The sequence below is a fragment of the Bufo bufo genome, chromosome 6 (assembly GCF_905171765.1).
Source record: "Bufo bufo chromosome 6, aBufBuf1.1, whole genome shotgun sequence".
NCBI lineage: Eukaryota > Metazoa > Chordata > Amphibia > Anura > Bufonidae > Bufo > Bufo bufo.
In genome coordinates, this window is record NC_053394.1 from 24,885,049 (window position 1) to 24,895,375 (window position 10,327).

The 10,327-nt window shown below is 47.3% G+C and overlaps 1 protein-coding gene across 1 annotated transcript; it reads right to left on the bottom strand.

Moving 5' to 3' along the window:
- Positions 1-2,127: 2,127 nt before the first annotated feature.
- Positions 2,128-6,653, bottom strand: LOC121005201 (tumor protein p63-regulated gene 1-like protein). The gene is made up of 5 exons (XM_040437790.1): positions 6,158-6,653; positions 4,830-4,921; positions 4,434-4,610; positions 2,697-2,853; positions 2,128-2,533 (listed from the first exon to the last, which is right to left on the bottom strand). Exons 1-5 carry the CDS (start codon positions 6,314-6,316, stop codon positions 2,339-2,341), a joined length of 780 nt encoding a protein of 259 aa, XP_040293724.1. The 5' UTR covers positions 6,317-6,653; the 3' UTR covers positions 2,128-2,338.
- Positions 6,654-10,327: the final 3,674 nt, after the last annotated feature.

The window sequence follows — 10,327 nt, forward strand, 5'->3', positions numbered from 1 at the left end:
TGCAGGATACAATGTATCAGTCTACAGATCAGAGGAGGCTGCAGGATACAATGTATCAATCTACAGAGCAGAGGAGGCTGCAGGATACAATGTATCAATCCACAGATCAGAGGAGGCTGCAGGATACAATGTATCAATCCACAGAGCATAGGAGGCTGCAGGATACAATGTATCAATCCACAGATCAGAGGAGGCTGCAGGATACAATGTATCAGTCTACAGATCAGAGGAGGCTGCAGGATACAATGTATCAATCCACAGATCAGAGGAGGCTGTGGGATACAATGTATCAATCCACAGATCAGAGGAGGCTGCAGGATACAATGTATCAATCCACAGATCAGAGGAGGCTGTGGGATACAATGTATCAGTCTACAGATCAGAGGAGGCTGCAGGATACAATGTATCAATCCACAGATCAGAGGAGGCTGCAGGATACAATGTATCAATCCACAGATCAGAGGAGGCTGCAGGATACAATGTATCAGTCTACAGATCAGAGGAGGCTGTGGGATACAATGTATCAATCCACAGATCAGGGGATCAGAGGAACCTTATCGTTAGGCCTCATGCACCCGACCGTTGTTGTGTTCCGTTCCTTAAAATAGGGTTCCGTTGTTCCGTGATCCGTTTCCGTTTTTGTTTCCGTGTGTCTTCTTTTATTTTTGGAGGATCACCAGACATGAAGGAAAGTAAAAAAAAATCTAAGACAGGTTTGCCATGCAAATGATAGGAAAAAAACGGATGCGGACGCGGATGACAATCTTGTGTGCCTCCGTGTTTTTTTGCGGTCCCATTGACTTGAATGGGGGGGCAAACCGTTTTCCGCAAAAAAAATAGGACAGGTTATATTTTTTTGACGGACTGGAACCACGGATCACGGACGCGGATGACAAACAGTGCATTAGTCGAGTTTTCAACAGACCCATTGAAAGTCAATGGGTCCGCAGAAAATCACGAAAAACGGATCAACGGACACGGAATAAAACAACGGTCGTGTGCATGAGGCCTAATTCTGTAAGGCTCGGTTCACATCACGTTTTGGTCTTATGTGTAACATATACGGACTCAGTTCACTAGGTTCAGTGCAGCCTTGAGTGCTGACAGCGGGGGAATGGTTTGGGGGGGGGGGGGGTATAGGAAAATACAAAAATAGAGATCTGGACCCCTTAGGTGCAGTACTACACATGTATCACCTCAGCTAGTAGTCCAAGATCCTGGTGATAGATTCCCTTTAAAGGGATCTTTTGATAAGTTTCTGTTGGGCCCCCACTAAACCCAATTGGGTGCCGGTCACTTGGCCCTGGCAAATAAGTGGTTACAATGGCCACTGAGGTCTGTAGGAGATATGCAAAGATTTGGATGCAGAGGGTTATCTTGAAGCTCCTGGGCCTCGATGCTTGATCCCTCACCAGTGGAGTAGCTGTCATGTTTTAATGGAGTTTTTGGGGGAGAATTGAAAAAAAATAAAAAAACATTTCTTAGGTCCCTACTGCTCTGCACTTCCTGGTCCAAGCGCCAGGAAAGCCCCTCTCACCAATCACAGGATGAGGTAAGTCACTAGTAAGACCAGTGATTAGCTGAAACGCCCAGTATTTCCAGTATGTTGAGCCGTGACAGGAAGTGCAGAGCAGCAGGGACTGGAGCAGCGTCGGAATGGCAGCCTCAGGGGACCGGGGAAGGTGAGTAATGCTTCTTTGTTATTTGAAACACTTTCTGGCCCTTTTAAAAAAAATGTGATTTCTGGCTGGAAAACCTCTTTGAAGGGGTTTTTACAGAACTCCCTCAAACCTTTCTAGATGTAATAATTAGCAGAGAACGGCTTTGGGGAGGGTTCACATAAGCTTTATCAATTCCGTTATAACCGTGTCGACAGGACTTTTTTTTCTGTCCTGCGTAACGGAAACCAGAAGGATGCGTTCTACTTGCCCACAGACTTCTATTATGATGGATCAAAACGGAACTCCTTTAAAGGTTTCCGTTTTGAATTCCGTTATTATGACCATGTTATGATGGAAAACAATAACGGCATTCATGGTGCTGATGTGAACCCTTAGATGTCACCCACACACATACATACACAGTGACGTGTGCCTTCCGGATGCAATAATGTATCACTCCAGGCGGTATTATTATACATTTATTATATTACAGTCTTCATCTTTTCTACATGTCAGTCAGATATAAGATATAATCATAAAAAGCTTTTGTAGGAGTGTTCAGGTCTATGTGGGAAGGAAGCAGAGAATATTCGGGTGGTCCCGGTGTCTATGTCTATCCTCAGTGTTACTACTCTTGTGTTTCCTTTACTACTTCATAGAAAGTTCAAAGTCATTGCTCAGAATCCAAATCTCCATCTAGGTTTGGCGTAACCCAACTGGACCTTGTGGTTGAATAAGGAGACAAGTCCAAGGGACGTATCTATGACCACAGGCCTCTGGAGGACCAGCAGGCCATTGGCTCGACCAGGGAGGGGGTTGCTTTCATGTGCCGGCTTCACCATCTCCACCAGTTGCTCCATGAAGTTCTCCAGCTGAAAGAAGAGAATAAATGGGTTATCTGAATTATCTGCTACTGCGAGCGCCACTGCCTTCTCAAACAGCTGATCGGCAGGGGTCCTGGGTGTTGGACCACCACTGATGAGAGATGTCAGTATAAAACTCTTTTAAGTTCCTCATTCGCTTCTTCCTCCTCACCTGACACATGTCTTGCAGGTTTTTTTCTGTTGGGTTTCCTGGGTGTTGGATGAGATTGATGTAGGACAGATCTTCTGTCCATGGATTCCACCATGATAGGAGGGAAGGAGGTTCCCTCAACTTGTCCCACTTTATCTGGATGGCCTTCCCCTCACGTCTGGAGAAAATAAAGGAGCAGAACATTAGTACAAGAAAAACCACAGAGGTTTCCAAGGGCATTGGTGCCCATAATGGAGACAGTAAAATAGCCCATTTGCTGAATATCACTTAGGGCTCTTTCACACTTGCGTTCTTTTCTTCCATCATAGAGTTCCGTCGTCGGGGCTCTATGCCGGAAGAATCCTGATCAGGATTATCCCCATGCATTCTGAATGGAGAGAAATCCGTTCAGGATGCATCAGGATGTCTTCAGTTCCGGAACGGAACGTTTTTTGGCCGGAGAAAATACCGCAGCATGCTGCGCTTTTTGCTCCGGTCAAAAATCCGGAACACTTGCCGCAAGGCCGGATCCGGAATTAATGCCCATTAAAAGGCATTAATCCGGATCCGGCCTTAAGCTAAACGTCGTTTCGGCGCATTACCGGATCCGACGTTTACCTTTTTCTGAATGGTTACCATGGCTCCCAGGACGCTAAAGTCCTGTTTGCCATGGTAAAGTGTAGCGGGGAGCAGGGGAGCAGTGTACTTACCGTCCGTGCGGCTCCCCGGGCGCTCCAGAGTGACGTCAGGGCGCCCCACGCGCATGGATCATGTGATCACATGGACACGTCATCCATGCGCATGGGGCGCCCTGGCGTCATTCTGGAGCGCCCCGGGAGCTGCACGGACGGTAAGTATACTGCTCCCCCGCTCCCCACTACTACTATGGCAACCAGGACTTTAATAGCGTCCTGGCTGCCATAGTAACACTGAACGCATTTTGAAGACAGATCCGTCTTCAAATGCTTTCAGTTCACTTGCGTTGTTACGGATCCGACGGGCACCTCCGGCAAATGGAGTGCACGACGGATCCGGACAACGCAAGTGTGAAAGAGGCCTAACCCAGGTTATTCCCTAATATTCCTGGTGGTTTGGGATGATGCAGGGTTTAGTGCAGGTGGTTTACAGCAGGAAAATCTTAATCTAAATAGGTCAAACAATTCATAACCCAGAGCTCCAAACTGTGATATATTGTAGTTTCATGATAAAATCCTGTCTGCAGCCACCACTAGGGGGAGCTCACTGCATAGCGATTTCTACGGCTCCCTTATAATAAGTCCATAGGCATTGAACTCCCTCTGGTGGTAGCCTAAAGAAATGTATTGCTTAAACGGGTTGGCTCATCTCACATATCGATGGCAAATTGCTAGAATAGGCCATCAATGTCAGATAGGAGCCGATCCCCTCAGCTATCTTCAGAACAGGGCGTGCTCTCCATTCACTTCTATGGGAGTTCTGAAAATAGCCAAACAAGAGCTTTCACTGCCAGAAATAGTCCAGTGGCTCTCAGCTATTTTCAGGACTCCGATATCGGTGAAAGGAGGGCAGCTGCGCATGCGTATCTGCTGTCTGTTCACTTACCCATTCTGGAGATAGGGAATTGCATACGAAGTAGGGATCCTAGTGATATGCCTTCAATGTGTGAGATGAGACAACCCCTTTAATTTGGTGTAGTATGAACAGCTCCAATGGGGGGAGGGTTCAGACGGTAGGTCACCCCCTCCACAAGTGCACCCTTGCATTCTTCGGGACACTTACTTGTTAAGAGCCAACTTTGGATAGGACAGAGGTCCCCAGATCACCTGGTCAATGTAATTCAGAGGGATCCGAAACACGTGACATCTACTAAGCTCCACCACGTCATAGTAGCAGATCAGGAGTGATCGGTCGCAGAGAAACACAATTACTTCCCGCTCTGTGCCCCAGTGACTCAACCTGCAAGAGACGGACCCGATGACCGGGGTGCAGGCACAGATACATGGAGTTAGGAAAGTAATGGGGAAGGGGGGACTATTCTGGCATTGTCTCATAGGGGACATTATGAGGTCATGGCGGCCATAGTGACCAGCAGATCTTTGAGCGTGTGCTGGAAGAGATTTCCATGTACATGGGACGGGGCGTCTTTGGCCAAATGTGGTGGAAAGTGGACATTACTGTGCCAGGATCCAGGTGCTCCTCATGTTCCCGTCCTCTTCTGGAGATAAGCGGCATTGAATTTCCTGAACAGCTTGCTGGACCAGTCTAGGCTATGGGGTAAAAACAAAGAAAAGGGGTCACATCAGCTGGAAGAGAGAAAGGAGCATAATGTCAAGATGATGGACAATCTGCAGGAACATTTGGGTAATGTGACAGCTGCACAGGGGCCATGTAGACGAGGCGGGCCACCATATTGGGAAGATAACAGTGCGTCCTGCTGATTAGGGTGAAGTACAGTCTGACAGAGGCAGAATGCATCCATAGGGCATCATTAAGCCTCTTTCACACAATCGTTTTTTTTTTTTTCCGTTTACGGGACGTTTTTTGCGTTCCGTATATGGCCCGTACGCGGAACTATTCATTTCAATGGTTCCGCAAAAAAAAACGGAATGTACTCCGTATGCTTTCTGTTTCCTGTATTTCCGTTTTTTTCCGCTTCGTTGAAAGATAGAACATGTCCTGGTATTGCCCACAAATCACGTTCCATGGCTCCATTCAAGTCAACGGGTCCGCAAAAAAAGGAAAACATACGGAAACGCATCCTCTGACTTCCGTATCCGTTCCGTTTTTGCGGAACCATCTATTGAAAATTTTATGCCCGGCCCAATTTTATCTATGTAATTACTGTATACAGTATATGCCATACGGAAAAACGGAACAGAAACGGAAACAAAAAACAGAACAACGGATCCGGGAAAAACGGACCGCAAAACACTGAAAAAGCCATACGGTCATGTGCAAGAGGCCTTAGGGCTTGTTCACACGACCGTGACGTTTTTTTGCAGTCCGCAAAAAAACGGATGCCGCCCGCGTGCCTTTTCCGCAATTTGCGGAACGGAACAGGAGGCCCGCTGCCGCAAAACGGACAAGAATAGGACAGGACTCATAATTTTTGCGGGACCACGGAACAGAGTAACGGATGCGGACAGCGCACAGAGTGCTGTCCGCATCTTTTGCGGACCCATTGATATGAATGGTTCCGTATACAGACCGCATGCGGAACGCAGAAAACGGCCCGTATACGGAACGCTTAATCTGACATTCTAATAGTACCAAACAGATGACCAAAAAAAGTATACCGCATGGCATGGACCTCATACATAGGTTCTAGGAGAAGACCACCCCATTTGGAGATGGACCTCAGAGGGGCCTCCTGGGCCACACTGCATGCCGATAGCGGCGGCTCCTTGGAGTAGGCAGCGATGGTGGAAGCGACAATCTCAGAAATCATTGAGAAGACCCAAAGATAAGAGAGAAGAAGAAATGGTGAAATGATGGGACGTTACCCTGAAGATGAAGTAGTCCTCATGAAGGGGTTTCGGCTTAGTTTCCGGAGCAATGTACTGGGGGGTGAAGGATGCTCGGGGCTCCTGGGTGTACATGGGGAGCTTAGGCACCTGGGGGTCCGCAGGTGGTGAGGTCTCGGTCGGCCCCTCTGCTCTCATCTCTATAATATCTTCTTCTTTCTTGGTTTTGTGCTATTCCTTAGAGCCCTTCTCAAGGAGTTTGCTTGAGACTCTCTTCTTCCTCTTCCTCTTGCGCACTCTTTACAGTTTCTTGCTGTCACCTTTTGACTCTTGTTCTGTTTTACTTTTGATTTGTTCTCGCTCTCTTCTTTCAGCTGTCTCTTGTTGGTCTGTCTCTTGGTCTGTTTGCTGCCTGCTCTTATTCCAGACTCTGTCTCTTCAGTGGGTTTCCTGCCCGTCTCCAGCAGTCTCTGCTCAATAGCCGTTCGTCTCTTTGTTTTGCCTGTAACCGTACTGGTAACGTAGGCAGCAGGAAATATCTCTCAGAAACGAAACCAGTTCTTCCAGTACTGGACTCTGTGGGGCGTCCGCCTCTCTCCCAGCCCTTGTATGCACGGAGCACAATGCATTACGCCGTGGGGGATGCGAATCTTACTATTTGAGTCGCAACTGTGCCGTGAACAATTGCATGCCATGTTTGCACGAAAAATGGCGACGCTTTGTGATTTCATGCCCGTCTTGGAAAGTGGACGGGGAAGTGGGCATGCTCAGCCATATTAATGAGGTGCACACCCAGAAGGGTGACTTTTTATAAGGCTATATGCAGATTATGCGCGGTTTTCTCACGTGGATTCCAGTGCGGAAAAACTGCAGCGTAATACAGGACCAGCAAAATGTATGGGAATAGACAAATCTCATGTACAATTTGCAGTTTGGTTCTACGCAGAAATTCGGATTCAAATGAGGGGTGAGATCTGCGGCAAAACTGCAGCAAATCCGCAACAAAAACCGCAATTGGGTGTAGAAATGCACAGAAATGCGCACAGTAATTTGTCTGGATCTTCTAGGCGTTCACCCGCACCCATGTGCAGGTAGCTTTAAAGGGATTATCCGATCCCTGAAATGCCTCCCCCCCCCCCATATGCCCGGGCCCCTCACACACAATGTACTGATGTCCCCATCACCACCTGCTATTGGCTGCCACCCCCATCGACGGGGAGATGCAGTGGCAGCTGTGCGGGGATGAGAAGCGACACGGGTGCCAGGGAGCGAGGGAAGTACATTGTGTGTGAGGGGCCCTGACATATGGGAGGGGGGGGCATTTCAGGGGTCGGATAACCCCTTTAAAGTCACAAAAAAGGTGCAAGTTTTCTCCAGTATGGGGTGGTGTGAAAAAAATCTCCAGACAAAAGTGCTAGGTTTAAAGTTGCGCCAATTTTAACAAATATTGTTTTCCCAATATTCTACTAAAAACAGCACCACACCTGTCCACTGGTTGTATCTGGTATTGCAGCTCAGCTACATTGAAGAGAATAGGACTGAGCTGCAATACCGCACACTGGCTGTGGATAGGTGAGGCGCTGTTTCCGTTTTTTTTTCTAATTCTGGACAACCGCTTTAGGTCTAAGGGGTTAATGTATTAATATGAGACCCTTTTTTTGGAGTGTCTTCTTCATTTGAAGCCATTTTTTTGCAACCAGCTTACAACATTTCGCAGATAGATTTTTCTGTCTTAGGTCTCATGCACACGACCGTTGTTCTGGTCCGCATACGAGCTGCAGTTTTTGCGGCTCGGGTGCGGACCCTTTCACTTCAATGGGGCCTAAAAAGATGCGGACAGCACTCTGTGTGCTGTCCGCATCCGTTGCTCCGTTACGTAGCCCCGCAAAAAAAAATATAACATGTCCTATTATTGTCCGTTTTGCGGACAAGAATAGGCATTTCTACAATGGGCCGCCTGTTCCGTTCCTCAAATTGCGTAAGGCACACGGATGGCTAACGTGTTTCGCGGATCCGCAATTTGCGGACCGCAAACAACGGAACGGTCGTGTGCATGAGATTTTGTTTTAAAAAAGTCACAATGATAAATCTGCCTAATGGCGCAAAATCACTTTTCTTGCCCAGCGCACTTGAGACCTTACTCCCTAAGGGCTCACGCACACGACCCTATGTATTTTGCGGTCCGCAAAAAATACGAATGACATCCGTGTGCATTCCGTATTTTGCAGAATGGAACAGCCGGCCCCTGAAAGAACAGTCCTATCCTTGTCCGTAATGCGGACAATGATAGGACATGTTCTATTTTTTTGCAGAACGGAGATATGGACACAGGGAAACGGAATGCACACTGAGTTTTTTTTGCAATAAATGGTTTCGCATACAGTCCGCAAAAAAACAAAAAACGGAACGGACTCGGAAAGAAAATACATTCGTGTGCATGCGCCCTAACACTTTTGTCTTGAGATGTTCCTCCAGTTTCTACATCACCCCTTTACTGGATTATGATGGCGAAATTTTTTTGTGACTTTTTTAAATCTGGCTTCAATCAGTTCGCTAGGCGAACCACACCCACTTTTCAAAACGAGGATCAATGGTCGCAAAATGTCATAAGTTTTTGCACAAATAAACCCAAAAAGTCTCAAAAACCCCAATTTGCGAATTTTTGAAGGCAGATTTCTGTCACGCAAGGTGTGATAAATTCCCCTCTTTTTTGCACCTCTCTGGACAAAGGCTGCGGCTTAGGAGGTGCCAAAACATTACAAAAGTCTGTCATGCTGTAAACCAACCAATAGGTAAGGTAAGAAAGGCTTTGCTTTTTACAAACATTACAGTGACAGGGAAACTCATTAGCATGCCTAATCAGGCCCGCTTTCCCAACTGCTTTTAAAAAGTGGCGTAAAACTGCTAAAAGCTGTAGATTTTGGCACCGGTTCCAAAATTGGAGACTCTTCTATACCTAAAAACAGGCGCTGAACTTTGGAAAGTGGAAAGGAATTTGGGGGCAGATTTATGAAACTGACTAAAGGAGAAACTGCCTTTGTTTCCCATAGCAACTATGGTGACCACTTGCTTCACCCCAAAAAGGAGGACCTTATAGACCATGCCTGTCACATCTGTGACAGGTGTCAGAAGGTCTGAAAGATTATCTACCCATTAGTGATCTGACAGCCTCTTTCGGTTTCACTTTGTCTGAGTGTTGCTGGTATGTCCACACCTCCTGTTCAGGTGTGGATCATGTGACCTTTACCTCCCCCTATTTAGTCGGACTTTTCCCATCACTCCTTGCTTGGGATAGCTTCATTTGGTCTTGGAAGAGCTGGAGTGTGGTTCGTGTTGAAGTTCTGTTCATCCATCATCCTCTGAAGTTAAGTTTTCCGCTTGTTGTGTTTTGTATCCCCGCCCCCCTGGTTGTTTACTAGGCCTCAGTGAGACGCTAGTTCCTTCACCAGGGAAGGAACGGGTGGTCTCTGCCCTGTCATTATCTTTAGGGCATCTGAGGGTCACCAGGGTTTTCTAGGTTCCTGTGTATGGGTATCTCTACCATCAAGAGGTGCCCATACAAATAGGAGTTAGGGCCAGGAGCAGGGTTTTATAGGTGGTGACCCTTTTCCTTCCCTAGCGGTGAGGCCTAGTGTCTTTCCCCTTCCTTCTTATTGTCTTTTGGTGTTCTCCCCTACTACATCCGTGACAATGCCCCAACTCTGCTAGGTCACGCTGTAATGGTGCCGGGCAAAAATAGAAAAAAAAGAAAGACGTGAAGACCTGAAGATGAGCTTGGGCCTCCAGGCCTTGGGCCGGATGGAGGACAAGGCGCCAGGAAACCGGACTGTCCGGCCTAAAGCCATATGTCTGGCCACCCTAACAGCAACCAATCAGAGAGCAGCTTTCATTTAGGAGCAATATAAGAAATGAAATTTGTGTTGTGATTGGTTCCTACAGGCAACAGAGACCAGAGACTGTCTTACTTTGCTTCCTCCCTCCATTTGTATCCTCCACATATAGTTGTTATATACAGTATATTGCTATATAGACCATATCCCCCAACGGGCGTAACATGAAGCTTCTGGGCTGCAGTGCAGGTTATGTAACAGGACCTCCACCCACCACGGGCCCCTCATGATGCCGGTGTCTTCCTATGTGGTAGAGGGATCTTTGGGTCTCCTTAGGCCCCAGGTGTGACTACTCCCTCTACATCCCCATAGCTACATT